At 41.0% G+C, this 20,053-nt stretch overlaps 1 protein-coding gene across 1 annotated transcript in view; it reads right to left on the reverse strand.

Annotated features, from left to right (window-relative positions):
* The window catches only part of SMAD3 (SMAD family member 3), a 106,441-nt gene that overhangs the window by 17,515 nt on the left and 68,873 nt on the right, over positions 1–20,053 (reverse strand). The window contains exons 2-5 of the mRNA XM_006132066.3: positions 11,664–11,857; positions 9,019–9,153; positions 7,634–7,708; positions 3,920–3,970 (exon numbers count right to left, since the gene is read on the reverse strand). Of these exons, the coding sequence (XP_006132128.3) occupies positions 3,920–3,970; positions 7,634–7,708; positions 9,019–9,153; positions 11,664–11,857 (455 nt within the window). The remainder of the gene's footprint in view (positions 1–3,919; positions 3,971–7,633; positions 7,709–9,018; positions 9,154–11,663; positions 11,858–20,053) is intronic.

The raw sequence follows: 20,053 nt of genomic DNA on the forward strand, positions 1-20,053 counted from the left end.
TGTACAGATTTAATGCTCATGAAAATAAGGACCTGTAGTATTGCTAGAGCCAGATAATGCCAATAGGGATTATAGTAACAGCTAAAGAAAGAAGTCATAGTAAGCAGGTAAACTCTTTTTCAGTCTTCCACACACAGCACTGCCACTCCCATTTCATCTCTGATACACAAGCTGCTGGCTTTTTCCTGTCCTGAGTCCCTCTCACGAAAAGATCCCTATTATGCCAAATTGTGAGGTCAATAAATTATCCCCTGAGGACTGGGATGAGAGACAAAATCTCCGAGCTAGATTTCTAACAGTATAGTGTTACTGATAGCTCAGCTGCAGATTCTTTACATCAATCTAAGTAAAAATATAAAGCAAACTGATACAACATACCATTTCATGCTATTCCTAGCATTCACACAGTCAGATGAATTCAGTGACCTAGCTCAGATTGTATTCATGAACATGTGGTGAAGTACTTTGTACAGAAAGATAGAATGGGTCTGGGGGCTCCTTTCTGAAAATTCATACATCAAGCAAGAAATAGCAGGTTTACTGTATGATCAGAGCAGCCAGAATTTATGTTTATGATACACAGAGCTTATCATAAATCCAACATTTTTCCCCACTCAAAACTTTGAGAAAAATGGTCACTTGAAACTTTTGGTCCAAAAATTTTACTTTTCCACAGTAAATATTGAAATCACTTGAAACAAAAAAGTTTGTATAATTTCAAAATTACATTTTTATTTAGCTTTTGAAAAACTAAAATTTTCAGAGATTTTTTTTTAAAACTTTCTCAAAGGTATGAAAAGGTTAAAAAAAAAAAACCAACACTTCTCCATTTTTTTCCTTCAATGTTTCACTTGAAAAACAGTTTAAAAAAAAAATCACAATCCACAAATGTTAACTATTCCCAATTTTTCAGGGAAAAATGGGGAGGGGGAGAGAAAAGCCCCTGAAAATCTAGTAACTGAAAATGGAATATTTAGTTGAGACACCATGTTTCTCATTTTTTAATTACTGACTCTATTAATTTAGAAGCTACCTACAGGGAGAACTGTATTGAAATCAACGTTTTTCTGTGATGTTCTAATTAATCTAATGATATAAAGAATTACATTACATCACATTACAAAGATGCTGGCTAGGAAGGTATGCACTGGTCTGGGGTAGGTGAGATATTAAAGGCCTCTTACTTCAAATCCTGGCATTTACATTAATTATTATTCTTCTGCAAGGCAATACCATTACTGGATTCTCAGATGACATGGTATGGGTCAGATGTTCTGAATCTTAATTTATATGTACCAGTTCTGGTTGCCACATCTTGAATTTCATCCTTAAAGCAAGACACAGAAAGCAAGAGTGACCGCCAACACACACTCTTCATTATCACTACATTCTGTAACCACCGTGCTTTCAGAAGGGCTTGGGAATACCCCTCTTCTTTTTCTTGGGTAGCAGCATTTCACCACAGAAACCAGCTGAGGCCTATATTACTAACTGATTTGACCATATGGTATGTGGTTATTTCACTTAGTGTCTGCATAAAGCCTCTTGTAGAGCCAACACTGTGGAAGAGGACATTGGCTTTCCTGTATACCAAACTCCTATCATCATTTACCTCAGTGGTTCTCAATTTCCCCCCCCCACAGACCATTTGATAATTGCTATGGGTCTTGGCGGACCACTTAATGATTTTTTCAAATGTTGTTTGTACCTTAATAATAATTAACACTTTTTTGTACTACAAATCAAAGCACACAATTCATATTTTAAGATCAGTAGGGCTCTCTCCTCTAACACAGCAGCCAGAGCTGAGGATGGGAAGGGGGGCTGCCTCTCCTCACTAGCTGCAGCTCTCGAGCTGGGGAAAGTCTTATCTTTCTCTCACTGCCACAGTCCTTCATAACCCAAATTCCACCTACCCTTCCTTGTACCCCTCTTCTCAGTTTGGAAACCTCTGATCTACCTAATATTACTACCACCACCAGTGTGTAGATGGAATAAATCTTCCATCACTACTGACATAGGACACATTTGATTAACAACATGATGTTCCACTTATTTTAAAATTTCTCACAACTCAACACATCAGCATAAATTCTAAAAAATAATTTTTTGGAAACTTGTACAACCTAAAAACTTGTCAAAGAACAAAGGTTCATGTTGTAAATCCTAGCTATATCCTTTTCATTTGATTTCAAGTTTCTGACTCCAGCTTCAGGGACTACAAACGGATTACTGATGGTTAACATGCTTTGGCTTCCCTTATTTATGCTTTGCCAACAGACACCACATCAGACATCCTACCGACAGACTCTGGACCCGCACATGTTAAAGTAGCAAGTTTTAACAACTATTGCCTTTGTTGGGAAAAAACAGGCACTGAAACCTGATTCCTAGGGATTCCTTACTCATTTAGGTGAGGTGGTTGCTAACTGCAGCAACAAAAAGCAATCCAGACTGGGTTTTTGTCATCATTTTTTAAATATTAATAAGAAATGTTTTAAATTCCAAATAGTCACAAGCAGTATGCCTGAGCATAAAGGACGCAATAAAAAAAACCCCACAACCTTCTGCCAGATGTCTCTCTCTTAGGCACTGACAATTAAGCCAAAAAAAATGTTAGTGCCACAGACACACACACACACACACACACACACACACACACACACACACACACACACACACACACACCCCACCCCCCCCAACCCATTTCTAAAAATTTTGATTAGCCCAAGACATCCAAAAGCCAGCCAATGCTGAAATTCTGGAGTGGTGTCAGGGTATCCTGTGCAAAGACTGTAAACATATAAAAACTTTGTGGTTACGGCATCTTAAAGCATAATCGGAAGCATAATTAGTCTGTATCTAATGTCTTAAGTAACATGAGAATGGATCCTACAGTACAAAGGGTTGCAAAATTTTTTGTGGTTTTCTTAATGAGGGTGACTGATTAGAGTCAAATGGGGTGAGCCCAGCAATACAGTTAGATCTGACTCCTTGGTCAGTCTACATGAAAATAAAGAGCACAATCAGATACACATTGAAGAGATAATGCAAGTTCAGAAATACACTCAGGGCTGGTGACAGACTTTGCTAGGCCCTGGGCAAGGTGGGGGGGAGCACTTGGCTCTGGGCCTCCCTGTAAACTGTCTCTCACCTTGTAGGCGCTTCACCACGATATTCACTTTTTTGCCTACTATTCTTTCCTTCTTTCCACCCTTTGCTCTTGTGCTCTACAAAACTCCATCAGCCAACATGCCATTAACAATCTCATCCCCTACTCAGTTATCCCAATAAACAGATCTTAGAAGGAGGGTGATAGTCTGGGTTCTGGGTTCAGTTCCCTGCTCCACCAGACTTCCTGTGTGAGTCATTTAGCCTCTCCATGCCCCAATTCCCCATCTGTATAACAGTAATAGTCACACTGTACTGCCTAGCAACCGTGTTGCAAATATACACACAAATAAAGATCTTGAGGCACCCTCAGATATACAATAACAGTGGTCAGATAAACACCTTAGATAATAAGCAACTAAAATTATATAGTTGCTTTCTAGAAGATAATTAAATTTAAAAACACATTTATTAACATAAAAGCAGCATAAGATATTCTGGCAAACCTATATGACCACCTCACCACTCTTTGACTTTGTTTTTTTTCACTTTGTTTTTGTTGGGGGGTTTTTTGGAGGGAGGAGAGAGTCTGTCACACTGGCTCTTGTTTTATATCCAACCCTATGTTGTAAGCTCAGTTCTCTATATTAAACTTAGAGCTACCATGAATCACTGTTGCCATAATGAATGGAAATTTGCACAGAGAAGCTTTAAATAATGGCACACCATGCAATAATATCATCATTAAGAGGTCCTCAGTATGCCTATCATTATTAATTACACATAGTTCTGAAGACAACATACTTACCCAGATTATTATGTGCAGGAGACATAGGATTTGGAGATAAATTTGGAGAACCTGAAAATCAAGGTGATAATGATGATGATTAACCTGGATTAACTGCATAGAAAAAAACAGTAATGCAGAAATATCAATGCTGACAGAGGATTTTGGTTCAAAAGATCAAACCAAGGGTACTTTTTGTTTTTTGGCTTGGGAATACTGTGTTAGCTGCTAATGAACATATAAGAAATGGAATCATAAGACTGGAAGGTCCATCTAGTCCAGTCCCCTGCACTCATGGCAGGACTAGGTATTATCTAGACCATCCCTGAAAGGTGTTTGTCCAACCTGCTCTTAAATATCTCCAAAGATGGAGATTCCACAACCTCCCTAGGCAATTTATTCCTTTGCCTAACAAGCTTGACAATTAGCAAGTTTTTCAGAATGTCCAATCTAAAACTCCCTTGATAGAATTTAAGCCCATTGCTTCTTGTCCTAGGCTCAGAGGTTAAGAAGAATATTTTATCTCCCACCTCTTTATAACTTGAAAATTGTTATGTCCCCTCTCAGTCTTCTCTTTTCCAAACTAAACAAACCCATTTTTTTTTCAAATCTTCCCTCATAGGCCATGTTTTCTAGAGATGTAACCACTTTTGTTGCTTTTCTCTGGACTTTCCAATTTGTCCCCCTTTTTCCTGATATTTGATGCCCAAAACAGGACACAATTGAGGTCTATTCAACATGGAAGAATTATTTATTGTGTCTTACTTTTAAACATTCCTGCTAATATAGCTCAGTGAGGTTTGTTCCTTTTTTTTTTTTTTTCTTTTCCCCGGCACGTAACAGTGTTATACTGTTGACGCGTATTTAGCTAGTGGTCCACTATGATCCCCAGATCCCTTTCCACAGTACTCCTTCCTAGGCAGTCATTTCCCATTTTATATGTGTGCACTTAATTGTTCCTTCCTAAGTGGAGTAACTTTGCATTTATCCCTATTGAATTTCATCCTATTTACTTCAGACCATTACTCCAGTTTGTCCAAATCATTTGAATTACAACCCTAACTATCCTCAAAATCACTTTCAATACCTCCCAGCTTCGTATCATCCACAAACTGCATAAACGTCCTCTCTGTGCCATTATCTACATCACTGATGAAGTCATTAAACAGAACCAGATCCGGAACTGATCCCTATGGGACCCCACTCATTGTCCCCACTTCCAGCATAACTATGAACCACTGATAACTACTCTCTTGTAATATGTAACAATCTTGGAATACTTAAAGATCCCGTGCCCCAGTTGAACTTCATTCTGTGATTAGGGAAAGCAAGACTTCTTGTTTCCTAAATAGCCAATTATTTTTATTTATGCAGGCTCATAAATACTATTACTATGACACAAAGTGACATTGCTAAGCATCTTTACACCGTTTCTTGTCTTCATTTACCAAAGATGCAGTTTTTCAAAACTGTGCACGCAGGCATGTGTGCTTTATTTGCATGTGCCATTACTAGGACTATATGTGACAGCAGGGCAGTTACATACAAAGGTAACTACTTTGACAACTTCAGCTTTATGTATTTATTTTAGGGATGTTAAAAAGCATTCAATATGGGACCCGTGTAGCCACTACAAATCTTAGCAGTTACATGCGATGCGGGCTCTGCAGTATACAAAGCTGAGCTTTATACTGCGGAATCTGCAGCAAAGCTTCCTTCTTAGGAGTGGAGCAGGCAGCACCTACCTGTCCAGCTCTCGAGGAAGAGGCTTCGCTGCTCTGCCACAGTGAAGTCACCTTCCTGGGAGCCAGCTGAGTTTAACTGGAACCATTAACAGATAAGCCTCAGCTTATCAGTTAAACAGTTAGTCAGTTAAACTCTAACATCCCTAATTTATTTACACCAGCACAAAATGATTGGAAAGTGAGTAACTCACTATCAGATCAGCCTTGTAACATGTTGTGCTCACTTTGCTCTGATGTCAATTACCATATAAGTAAGGGCCATGGAGAATTAGGTGATTAAAAGTAAATGTGTATGCACAATTTTGTAGGTTTTATCATCCTAATTCTGTATGGGGAAATATGCACATACACGTTGAACATCTAAAACAGAATGTGCTCCAACTACCAAAAAAGAGGCACTACACTGGAGCTCTGCAAGAAAATATGAAGGCTTGGCTGGTATGAGAGCATGTTGCAGAGAGTCCTGCCTTTCAACAAACTCTGTTAGCTTTTTAAAAATCTGTTTTTATAAAAAGAACAAAGTTCACGACATTTCAGGGAGTGGAGGATCCAGAGAGAGACCGGATATAGCATTTGAACACAAAGTAGGGCATTTATGGTATCTTGGTCAACTCTGTTCCAGTATTTTACCCCAAAAGGCCCTATTTACATTCCGGATGTCAACCACAGTACCAATAATTGTATGCACCAAAATGGATTGTGTCAGTAGGCCCACATTTGATATGGACAAACAAACCCACGCTTGCCTTTCTCTATCTGTATCATTGTGGAGGAAGACTGTACATCTGTCATTCCTCTTTTAGAATCCCACATGCGCTCTGAAGTCCAAGAGCCACCCACACACAAAGGGAATGGACTGTGGGCAGTGTTTGCATTAATTAGGTCCTGCATTTCTATCTCTCTTTGAATGCAGCCCATACTTGTGCATTTATCTTGTAAAGCAGTAACCATTTTAGCCAGATGTATCTGCTTTTCCACCACAGCTTTTACAACCTGAGGGATGGATTCAACAACTCTTATTCATAAGGGTAACTCCAACATCATCAGGATGTCTTGGGTAAGAATTGCTTATGTGAGTAAGGGCTGTAGGCCCTCATTTTTAACGATCAAAATTATTCATAGATCTTAGCACTAGTTCTAAGAGCAGATCATTTGAAAAACAGACCATCACTACTTGTTTAAATGCTACACAGAAACCAAGAAAGGGCCTTATCCTTTATTGGGGAACACTTGCTAACCACAAAGAATGCAGTCTCTGAAAGTTTAAATAGTCATGGTCGTATATTCAAACACACTTACTTGGCCATTTGCAAGGGCAAAAACTTTGTCTGGTCACACCATTGCTTTCAGTGAATGTGCTGACTGGGTACACAATTTGGGCATGCGTACTCAGTCCTAATAATAAGGTCCCAGACTAAATGCTGACACTAGAACTCCTGATTGCAAAGGAGGGGAAATAGTAGTCAGTGCTCCACTCTCCGGCTTGATAGTGTCTAGCAGCAGGTATTCTGGAGAACCAGAGTGTATGGTGAACCTTTTCCCATGGGAAAACAATAAGGAGTCCTGTGGTACCCTACAGACTAACAAATGTATTAGGGCATGGTGTCTAAGGCACCACAAGACTTCTTGTTATTGCAGCAGATACATACTAACACAGCTACTCCTCTGAGACCTTTTTCCTGAGTTTAAGACATGCTATACAGTGTAAGCCTCCCTGTGGAATCCATACTGCATCTATTCTGCACTGTCAAAAGCTTCCAACCACCATGTACTCATCAGCACTCCAAAGAGAAGCCTAGATATAAAATGGCCTCCAAACCAAAATTCTTTACAGGTAATAAGGTAACTAATAAACATGCAACATAATGACATATTTTAAAATATAGCATCAGTTGCCAAGGCCCTCCTTACTTGCTGGTAGCCTAACGACTAAGTAAGAGTCTCAGGATTTGACCCCTAAAGCTACAAGAAAAGGCCAAAGATGTCCCACCTGCATCCATGCTGTGGTTCATCTGGTGGTCACTGGTTTCTCCATCCTCACTCAAATAACCTGGAGGAGGTGTCTCTGGAAATCAGGAAGAGATCAAATTGTCATTACAGCTTATTGCAGAGTCCAGATATTTGAGATCAAAGAAGTTCATTTTGATATTCATAGCCGACCAAGAAAATGCCTTAAACGTGGACGGGGCACAACAAGGAGAGTAGACGCCATAGGGGCCCTCTTTATGATGATAAAGCAGAAAGTCAGGATTTGTGTGTCAGATTATAAAATTTTATAATGATTTTTGAAGGTTTTCCTTCTTCCTGTTTTTCTCTTCTCTAAACAGCACCATCCTGGACTGCCAGTATAGCTGACCTGTAGGGCACACACCCTGATGTAGATATACAGTAAGATACGCTAAACAGCTTTTTCAAATTCACAAAGGCGAATCCAAATGTGGAATTTCCATCGACAACTCGATTAGTTCATAAGGGGGGAAACTGCAGAGTCATAGTGGGGTTAGCTCCTGGGTCCAGAAGCTATTCCTGCTGCAGCTCTGCCTTTTAAATGTATTAAGAGCCGCCAAGCTCTTAATACATTTAAAAGGCAGAAGCATAGGAGGGCGACCGTGTGTGAGCTGGGAATCTGTCCTGGTCCCTGGTGGCTCTTAATATATTTAAAAAGCAGAGGCGCAGCATTTGGAACCCGGTGCAAACTGGGACAGCTGATTCCCGGCTCGTGCCTGGTCCTCCTATTACGCCTCTACCTTTCCTGCACCTTTCCCCCTGTTGAGATGGTGCTGGGGGGAACTGGCTTTTAAGCCAGCTCCCCCAAGCACTGGCTCCTGCTCCCCCTTTTTCTGCCTCTCTCTGTTAGAGGCAGCAAAGGGGGGGAGAGGGAGGAAGCAACTAGTTGTGTCACTACTCGACTACCCAATAAGTATATGCTTATCAGGCAGTCAACTAGTTGCATATATCCCTAGTTTGAATCTGAATTTACTTTGAGAAAGTTCACAGGACTAGAATCTGCAATATATTTAAACCTTCCCTACTGAGGGGGCAGAACAAGATGTACAGCAAAGCATTTAAACAGCAGCGCATACATTTTTGGCTGATAGCATTCATATACCACTGTGCTAAAATCAGAGATTAGCCATTGGTTCTGTCTACCTCCAGATCTGAACACAATCTGGTTCAGCCAGTTAGGGAGGCCAGGAGTTATAAAAATAAATAAGGTAGGTAATGATGGAATGGAAAAAAACCAGAGCTCAGCCAGTGTGCCATATGAACTCTTGGGGCCTAATATTAAACCTGTAGGACATGTATATCAGACATTAACTGGGCAACAGATCATTTCTTCACACCCTTTGTTGCTAGATGGAGGCAATACAGTACCTGGAATGTAGTTGCTTTGTGGCTCAATACCTGCCGGGAAGTTAGTGTTCTCTGGAATGGAATGACTATAATCATCTAATGGCGGGAACTCTGCTGGAATCTCTGTGTGCCTTGGTACCAGCACTGGAGGTAAAACTACACAGATGGAAAGAAAACAGAGCAGAACAGCAACATTATAGCAGCAAGTCTATAACATGACACCTTACACTGAACCAACATGAAATACTGGAAACTGAGGAGAAATCCACTCCTCAGAATAACACACACACATACACACTCAGGCTACGTCTAGACTGCAGTGCTGTTCCGGGATATCAGAGGTATCCCAGAAAAGCAATGCCACATCCAAGGAATGTGTCTGCTTTTCCGAAATTTTTTTGGAAAAGCGGATAAGCTCTTTCGCCATCCCTGTAAACCTCGTTCTACAAGGAAGAAGAGATGTGTCCAAAGAGCAGGTTTTCCTGAAATTTGGCACCATGTACATGTGCCAAATTTTGGAAAAGCCTCTTTTGACAGAAAAGCAGAAAAAGATACCAAACTGCGGTTCACAATTTGCATATCTTTTTCCAACTTACCTTTGTAGTCTAGACGTAGCCCCAGTTAACTCCAACCAGCATTCAAAACTAGTGGCTCTAAGAAAGGCTAGTCGTGAAATATTCCTATTTGTAAGTTGCTGACAAAAATTCTGGTGCTGTATGAGAAACAAAAATGAAGAAAATCCCTGCCCGGAGATATTAGCAATCTGAGAGACAGTCAGAGAAGAAATAATACAACAGGAGACAGAAAAAAAATGTGCTAAATTGGAGCAGAGTTAATATTCTTGAAATTTAGGACTGTTCTGCTGACTGACACTGAAAAAATAGACAAGTTAGTTCTAGTCTTATATCCTACAATTATGGATCTGAGGTTGTGTCCAGACTACACCTCTCTGTCGACAGAGAGATGTAGATTAGGCATGTTGAAACTGCTAATGAAGCAGGGATTTAAATATCCTGTGCTTCATTAGCATAAACATGGCCACCGCTTTTTTTCAAAATGGAGTTTTTTCGGGGAAAAAACCCGGCAGTCTAGACACAGATCTTTTGACAAATAAACCTTTTTTTCGAAAGATCCCTTATCCCTCATACAATGAGGTCTACAAGATCTTTGGAAAAAGGGTTTATTTTTTGAAAGATCCGCATCTAGACTGCCGGTTTTTTTCCAAAAAAGCTCCATTTTGAAAAAAAGCAGTGGCCATGTTTATGCTAATGAAGCACAAGATATTTAAATCTGTGCTTCATTAGCAATTTCGACATGCCTAATCTACATCTCTCTGTTGACAGAGAGGTGTAATCTAGACACAGCCTAAGAGAGTGTTTGAATCTCTCTAAGGCACAGGATGCTAGAAACAGATAGAGTTTGTGCAGGGAGCCATCCTTGGAAACAGCTACACTCAGCAGGATCCGGCAGGAACTTTATTGTTATTTAAACACACAGACAATGCCCCAGAAAGATTAAAGTTTGGATCCTATCTATATGGGCAGGGTCAGCAACCTATAGCTCTCAAGCCAAATATGGCTCAGTATGGAACCAAATATGGCTCTTTTGTCATTCCCCAAGCACATGCAACTTTTTAAATTAAAACAAAAAATGCCAACTATGGCACACAGTGGGGTGTATGGTGGCTGCCCCACCAGAGCTCCAGGGCAGGCTGCTTGCCTTGCCCTGCTGCTTCCAGGGTAGGCAGGTGGACTTGAGCCCACAGCCCCAGGCTCTGGGGGCTGATGCCTTATCCATTAGACCACTGGGGGACCCACCCCATCTCTCTTCCTCCAGCTACTCTCTCATCCTCCCTACTTTCACCCCCCCAACCTTTTGCCCTGAGCCGCTCAATCACCCAAACCCCCTGCCTTGAGCCCCTCATATACCCCAAACCAGACTCTTGCACCTCCAAATCCCTAGCCCCTGCCGTAACACTCCTGCATCCCCCACACCCCAACACTGTGCCCTGAGTCCATCATACACCCAGACCCCCTGCCCTGAGCCCCTCATTCACCCTAACCCAGACTCCTGCACCCCCACATCCCTAGCCCCCTGCCGTAAGATTGACAGAAGACAGTCGGAATGCCTGCATGAAGCTAAATTTTTTCCCATTTATGATGTAAACTTCAAAGAAATGTGTGAAAAGATGAAGCAGCAGACGTCCCATTAATTAAAAGGCTGTGAGAACAATGTTTCATTTATCCTGTTATTAATCTTCATATCAATTAACAATATTAAGCTGTAGATTTTCAGTCATAAAAATGGGCATTCTTATACGGCTCTTTGTTGACCATTTGTTCTGAATTTTGATCAAGTTTGGCTCTTTGGTTCGAAAAGGCTGCCGAACCCTGTATATGTGCATACAAATAATAGGTCCGGAACGTGGCAGCGGTGCAATCTACTTAGACTTGGATTTTGTTGATTTGTGTGTGCTGAAAATTCCCTCTATTCTGCATAAATGAAGATGTGGATAGATGCATTATTTCACCACAAGAAGTGAAACCTCATAACAGAAACCCTCTGGTTTTAAAACACCACAGATCTTATTTTTGTTTTGTCCTGAAACTTTAAGCAGACTCCTGCCCTTGCAGGGAAAAGCTGAAATATTCGGAATACCACAATACCTGGTGTCTCCACTCTTTGGTAGTGATAGGGGTTGACACAGACTTCATCTTTCTTCATGTTAAAGGCATACTCGCACATCTCCATGGCACGCAGCTCATGGTGGCTATGAAGGTCAGGCCACCGCCATAGCCGGCAGTAGATCACGTGGGGAAGCCCTTTACGGTGGGATACTTGCAGCCGGCCATCCAGTGATCTGCATTAAAAAAATAATGACAATAATGCACCTCTCCGTGTGTTTTGCTTTTCTTCACCTCAGAGATGTTCAGTATTAAAGAAAACTGACACAAGTCAACCACCAGCCTGGAACTAATGTATATGTAAAAATATACCTGTGCAAAGGTATCCACCAGAGAAATCACTGTTAGCATCAAGAGAATGAAAGTTCCCCCTTTCTGGCTCTCCTCAAAATACAGACTCCATTGCAATAGGAGCCGCAAAGACATATTCTGGGACACAGCCTAGTTATCTAAGTAACTCTGGGTGTCTGAGTATGTGTCAGTTTCTCTGACTCACAGATGGCTTTATTCATTAGTAGCCCAGGAGTAGATCACTCAGGCTCCTGGCAGGAGCTAATTTGGGGCAAAAAAAAAAAAAAATGTTGCAGTGGGGAAGGCTACTACCTTCCAGAACACCGCATATGAATGGTGATTCTCTAAAGCACGTTTATTTGTCCTGTTGAAAGGACCCTTTGGATAGCTCTAAGAATTTGGCCCTATACATGCAAAGACAATATGTTTTAAACACATATGAATGAAACATTATAACTTTTAAAAACATAAAACGAGGCTATTACATCGTGATCACCCAGAATATAGACACAGAATAAAATTAATACAGGCACTCACATTTTTAAATAGCAACAAGTGATTACTGTATGTTCATTTTCTGCACTTAAAATGCTGAATTAAATAGAGAGGGGGAAATGAAACTAGAAAACCACAGTCTGTGGGTAAAACATCTATGTTTAGGGTTTTTTTAAAATATGACTTCTACACTGAGTTGTCCTCAAAATCTATAAACAAACACAATTGTTTTCTCACTAAATTCTCTGGGTTCAAAAAGGAGTGATTTCCCCCCCAAAAAAGACTTATAAACTAGCTTAAAATACAAGGTGGAGCATGCCAATCCAATAAGACTCTTTCCAAAAGCAGAGCTACCAGAGCTGTCCCTACCAATACGCAAAATATGCAACTACACAAGGCACTATGAAATGTGGGGTACCAAATTGTCCCAAATTTCTTGGTGCCCTAGACAGCTGCATGCTGTGTATGCAGCACTTCTGACTCAGGCAGCCAGCTGCAGCCCCTGCCTGGCCCCACCTGCAGGCTGTGGCCAGCAGGCCCATGCATAAGTAGGTGCACGCCCCGCCCCCCATCCCCATTCCACCCTTCCATGAAACTCCCTCCTCCAAGAGACAAAGACCAAGGGATTAGTGGGGAATCCTGGCCCTGCAGCAGGGGCTGCACAAAAGCTGTTTCCCAGCAAAAGGGAAAACTGTCACTCTTGCGGCCTCCTGCCTGCTTCCCTGTCCTCAGGTGAGCCTCCCTGCTCTGCTCCTGCAAGTATCTGCCCCCTGAAGCTCCTGCGCCATTGGCCCCAAGCCCTCGAGTGCAGCCCCCTCCTCTCTGTGGGGGGGTGCAGGTCCTCGGGCTGGGTAGGGCACCCCTATCAGTAGGGACAGCCCGAGACTTATAACATATACACCCCTCCTGTAACAAAAGAGTGATGTAATAAATGACTGATACTGGCTATAGCTGATATGCACTTCTTTTAACAAGATAGCAAAACTGACAGGTTGTCAATGACTGTTTGCAGAAAGCATATAAGGAATCTGTACCACCGAGGAGCCTGCTCTCAGGTTATAAAAGCACCCCAAACCTGTGATTATGTTACAGCCCTGAAATATGGCTTAAAGCCCATGGGGCTTATTTATAGTACACACATATTTCCTTATGGTGCTCCTCTGTTATTATTTATGGATCGCACATTCTCTAGGTGCAAAAATAGAGCAAGGGTGTATCCCACTCTTTAGATTTTTCCATGAAGGGGAGGTCAAACACTTGACTATCTGGCATATTTGCCAAATCTCTTCTCAGGCTGAGCTTTGCTGTTAAAATTTGCCCCATCCCTTAGAGCACTCCCATTTCAATCAGGAAACAAGATTTTCAGGTGTAAGACTCAACAGAAAAAGGACAAATATTAAATGTTGCAGTGAATAAAACCTGAAGAATCAGGAAGGACTTATGTGTCAGAATAATGTATGCAATCCAAACTCAAGTGACCAGTGACCAGGGATAGTATTTTTCCACATAGGGGGAAGGAGGTTAATAGAAAAGAATGATTAAAAAGAGGTTTATCTATATTTTAGAGCAACCAGTTCAACAAAATCTATATTACCTAAAGTATAGGATCTGATCTTGCTTCCAGTGAGATAAATGGGAGCTCCAGTGGGAGCAAGACTAGGTCTTTATTCTACATCTACTAGTTGATAACATTAAAAATGTAAGTCTATAGCAACCGGTTCAAAATAATCATTTTTATACGTCAGGAGTTTGTTTATTAAAGTTAAGCAAAGAAACAAATCTTGTTTCACGAAACAAGGAATTAAATCAGAGCATTTTTTTCTACTTCCTCTGTACAACTTACAAAAAAGTCAGGGTTCATTAGGAAAGACAGTTATTTAGTGTAATTCACAGCATTTCAATGGGAGTAAAGGACAGAGGAGAAAAAAAATCATGTAGATTATCACAATCATTCGTGTCCCACAAAAAGTGTAATCCTGACAAATTTTTCAACAATTCCAAATCACTGTTGTCATTAATGCACAGATTTAGATTGACACTAATAGTTAACTACAGTACAGCTTGCAGGGGAAACTTAATCCATTTGTTTCCTGATACGCCTTAGCTTCTTCAGCAAGCCTACAAAGAAAGAGAGCATGCACCACCTGAGAATGACTAGTGAGCAAGGATGCTTCTCCTATACATTTGTCAGGGGCAGACTTTTTATACCTACAAGGTGAATTCTCCCATCTGTTGGGGAAGGGGAGAGGTCAATGTTTTCCCAGTGCTTCAAGTACCCCTGATAAGAGATGCTGAGGGGGAGGGGAGGTGGTGCAATGCACATGAGTTGGCCTTGTATGTCTTATTCATTTCCTGGATGCAATGGGAGAATACATGCAAACTTTCACAGTTTCCAAATATCCAACAAGAGCCAACAAAAATCCAGGAAAGATGTGTCAGTCCCTGCTGTTTCCTCTAACTGTCTGTACTTATGCTCTACTGCCTCAATGGGAGCATGTGTATACACGAGAGGATGAAGATGTAGGGGGAGATTTTATGTATTTGCTTTTTAAATCAAGTATCCTTTACCCATATATGGGCCCCTGCATTTTATCATGTTAATGAGACAGATGCTTGTTGAATACCCATAGGTGCAGGGTGATTGGTAGAGGAATTGAACCTGGCACCAGAAGACTTAGCCTTTGCTATCTGACAAAAGGAGTCAATCTGCCAGATAACACTAAGTAAGGGCATGTCTACACTTACCAGTGATCAGTCTCCTGGGGATCAATTTAGCAGGTCTAGCAAAGACCTGCTCAATAGCAGATCTAGTGAAGACCTGCTCAATTGACCTCTGATCACTCTCCATACGCTACCAGGAACAAAAAGTATCAGGGAAGTCAATGGGAGAGTTTCTCCCCTTTCACCCCCACAGTGGAGTCCCCACACCAACATGACCAAAGTTACGTCGACTCCAGCTATGGTATTTATGCAGCTGGAGTTTCATAGATTAGGTCAACATTGCCCCATAGTGCAGACTTCCCCCAGATGGCTTTGTCCATATCTGGAGTTAGCAACAAGAGACACTAAATCAGTATCCTGCTTCAATACCCATCTAGATGTTTAAACCATGATATACGCAAAACTCGAATAGCTAAATAGCTAAATCTGTAAGTATATGAAACAATGAGCTAAAAACATGTAATTCACCATGATGGCTACTTCTGAAGCTTCAGATTTTTGTTAGATATGCAAGCTGCAGAAAGTAAGTCTAGTATGTGATTTTACTAGCAATGTAAGTGCTATTTCTGTGACAAAGGTGGAGAGGTGGACAAATCAATGGTCTTATCTAAGGAAAAGCCTTTTGAAGAAAAGCAGAATGCTTTTTATTTCAGAACATAATACTAACGAAAAGTGCTATAAGGTGAATTAGGATATGTACAAAAACACTCCTATGGGTTAATTATGTTTTCACTCTTGTGAAACATCTCCTCAGCCCTCTCCGTAAAGAGATTTGGAATGAAACAGCCCCACTGGTGTCTTCTTGGGAAGAATGCCAGCTGGGTGGTAGAGCAGCTTTGCTTCTTCTGTTGCTCCATCTAAGTTCCTATCCAGAGGATACCAGAATAAGAGGGACTGATCCAGCATCCCAATTCCTATGTCCTTGTGATTAAAGGCACTTACTGACTTATAAACATGCTACTCAGTAAATCAATCACAGTCTGCCTAGCACCTTGCCCAGGAAGCACCAGAATGAGGCAAACATTCGTTGGATTAAATCACTGCTACAAAACTGGTCTAAGCTGTAAATTCAAAATAAATACACAGAATGCACTAAGGATGTAAGAGTGTAGCTGATTAAATGGGTAACTGATAAACAGTTACCCAAATGGTGAAATGCAGTTCCCACTCCAGCTCCCAGTGAGCCAGCAGCCACACCACACTGCTGCCTCTGTATCCTAGGAAGCTGGCTGTTGTCCTGTGTGTAACTGCTGAAATTTCTCATTACCAAAAGAAGCAGGACTGAGGAGAAGATGATGTCCTCCCACAGTGCTTGGATCATACTATGATACATGGCAAGGAAGTGATTACATCTGTGACCCAAAGGACAAATTAATCATTAGAATTGGAGGCTGGAGTAGGCAGCAGTGGTTTGAGCATTGGCCTGCTAAATCCAGCGTTGTGAGTTCAGTCCTTGAGGAGGCCATTTAGGGATCTGGGGCAAAATCTGTCAGGGATGGTACTTGGTCCTGCTGTGAAGGCAGGGGACTGGACTCAATGACCTTTCCAAGGTCCCTTTCAGTTCTAGGAGATAGGCATCTCCATTCATTTTATCCTCTTGTGACAACCCCCCCATGCTACTCTCATCCCATTCAAATGCATCCTTCAAGGATTTGTCCAGGAGGCTCCTTTCTGAAAGAGGTTGGGAACACATGGAGCTAACTAGCAGGAACAGATGTCAATGACTAGAAAGAGGTAATGACTTTTGGAACAGCAAACCAAAGCTTTGTTTTTTAGCTTGCTTATTTAACAATGTTTTCAAGCATAAGAAATCTGCAGCCTAAGGCATTCCTTGGTTGTACTAGGAGTTCTGCTTGGATGATATGGAAGGATATCTAAGAGGCTGAAGCACTGAAACTGATGCAGTATCTGGAACATGGGAGTCTGATTACCACATTCAACAGAAGGTTACTGAAAACTAGGGATGCAAAATCCCATTTAATTGGTTAACTGGTTAAACGTAGAGTTTAGCCAGTTAACCGATTAAAGGAGAGGCAGACTGGGGAAGACCCCTCTGGCCATCAGGCCAGCTGAAGCACCGCTGCCTGCTCCAGCCCCCATCAATTAACCAGAACCGGTAAGTCTCACCATCAAAGGTGAGACTTACCAGTTAACAATACAATATGATGGGGACTAATTTGGCTATAACTATTCAAGAGAGATCTTGGAGTCACTGTGGATAGTTCTCTGAAAACATCCACTCAATGTACAGCAGCAGTCAAAAAAGCAAACAATGTTAGGAATCATTAAAAAAGGGATAGAGAATAAGACAGAAAATATCTTATTGCCTCGATATAAAACCATGATTATGCCCACATCTTGAATACTGCATACATATGTGGTCGCCTCATCTCAAAGAAGATATATTGGCATTGGAAAAGGTTCAGAAAAGGGCAACAAAAATGATTCAGGGTTTGGAACGGATCCCATATGAAGAGAGATTAAAAAGAGTTGGACTTTTCATCTTAGAAAAGAGGAGACTAAGAGGAGATATGATAAGTGTCTATAAAATCATGAGTGTGGAAAAAGTGAATAAGGAAAAGTTATTTACCCATTCCTATAATATAAGTACTGGGGGGGGGTTACTAAATGAAATCAAGAGGCAGCAGGTTTAAAACAAACAAAAGGAAGTTTTTCTTCACTCAGTGCACAGTCAACCTGTGGAACTCCTTGCCAGTGGGTGCGGTGAAGGCTATGACTTTAACAGGGTTCAAAAAAGATCTAGATAGATTCATGTTTGTCTGGAAATGAGTGATAGGGGAGGGATCACATGAGGATTACCTGTTGTGTTCCATCCCTCTGGGACATCTGATACTGGCTACTGTCAGCAGACAGGATACTGGGCTAGATCGACCTTTGGTCTGACCCAGTATGGCCATTCTTATGTTCTAATTCACATTCCTACTGACAACCTGAGTAAGCACAAAAGTAGATCTCTCTAGTAAGCAGGTGTCAAATGTCCTTACACCTTCCAAATCATAATCTCAACTCTAAAGCTGAGATTTTTCCAAAGCTGCCTAACACATTTGCACATCCAGTTCCTATAAAAATGAATGGGATCTGGGCAACAATTTCAGCCACGGTGGTCATTGTCACGGCAAATATATTCTCAACTGAAAAGAAAACAAATGTCCCTGGTGGTCTTTCTCCAGTTCTCTGCTAAGTTGCTCCCTCATCTTCCATTTATCCAGCCTCTGTTGAGCCGCTCTCCACTTGTAGGTTTACTGGACGCCAGCTGGATACTGTCCCACACCCATGGCTACTTGACAGGATCTTCTTTCAGTGCTCAAGAGCCTTAAAATTAGATTGTAATGCTGGGTGATTTTCTCCAACTGCAATACATTTCCTGCAGCAGGAAATTGTGTTTCCTACCATTGGCTGCAGTTGGACCCGTAAAGAGTCCCAAAATTGTGTGGTGGGACTAAGGAGCAAAGGATGTGGAAATAATAGTCTCCTATGACGCAGACATTTCAAAGGTGGAGCTTTATGTGGTTATTCCAGGCTGTTGCCCCAGGAACAATTTTGGTTTAACTGACAGTGTGTGTATTCAGAGGCAGTATATGTCAATTTGAGAATGGACTGGGATGTTTCTTCCATGGACAGATCAGTCAGCTAACAATCAGTCATAAGTAGCAAAATACCAAATGAGACCTAGACTCCAGAATATAGTTTTAAAGGTGGATGGTTGAAGAAGAGCATAAGTTATAGTCAACACAACTGCCCACCAACATCAACACAAGTAACAATGTAAACTATACAGATTTAAGAATGAACCCATAGTTTTTATGTTGTGCAGATTAGATTCCCTTTTGTTACATAACAGAGTCTACTGCACTCAAGCGTTACTTTAAACTACGCTTAAGCTATTTCCTGCTCTAAGAGTATTTAGTTTTGGTAGTAGTAGTATGAAGAAAACACCTAAAATAAACATTTTTCACAACCTGCTATAGCCATCTGCCGACTAAGTAAAGAAGTAAACTCTACACAAGGTGAGCAGTGAATGTGAGAATGTTGCATTGCAAAATGGGAGTTTGGTTTGAAGGACTAAATGCATAAAATGTGCTTGTGCTATTAAACTGTTCTCTTCATTGTGGGATGCTGAACACCCTTTTACCCCCTGAAGTTGGTGAACATTGAGTTTGCTTCCCTCTGTCACTTCCACTTTTCCTCATTTAGCACTTTCAGGTTTGTCTTTTAAAAACAAAACAACAAGAAGATTATTCAGTCCTCTCCATCTACAATTATTGGACAGGGCAAATGTATCCCTTTAAGCAAAATCAAGTTCAAGTCAGCAGTGCTTAGTATGGCACATGATGCACAGACCTAGTGAGATTTCTCTCGGAGTTGGTAAAGACAAAGTTTGCATTTGAGTGTGTGTGGGTATGTGTGGCAAAGTCCATAATATTATTATATCTATTTACCTCATCTTCCCAAAAAGCCAAATGCTTCTTCAATACTCTTTACAAGAAATACTAACCAAATCTAACTATCAAACCATACAATAACAAACCAAAAGCTTCAGCGGGGTAGCCAAGTTAGTCTGTAACTGAAAAAATTTAAAAAACAATGAATAGTCGAGCAGCACCTTATAGACTGACAAAACATGTAGATGGTATCATGAGCTTTCATGGGCACAACCCACTTCTTCAGTGGGAAGCATGGAAGAAGTGGGTTGTGCCCATGAAAGCTCATGATACCATCTACATACTTTGTCTTTAAGGTGCTGCTCGACTATTCATTGTTTTTTAAATTTTTCCGATAACAAACCAGTTATTTGCAGAATGGAAGGGTGAGGGTGGAAAAAGAAAATATAAGAAAAATTATTT

The sequence above is a fragment of the Pelodiscus sinensis genome, chromosome 14 (assembly GCF_049634645.1).
Source record: "Pelodiscus sinensis isolate JC-2024 chromosome 14, ASM4963464v1, whole genome shotgun sequence".
Lineage (NCBI taxonomy): Eukaryota > Metazoa > Chordata > Testudines > Trionychidae > Pelodiscus > Pelodiscus sinensis.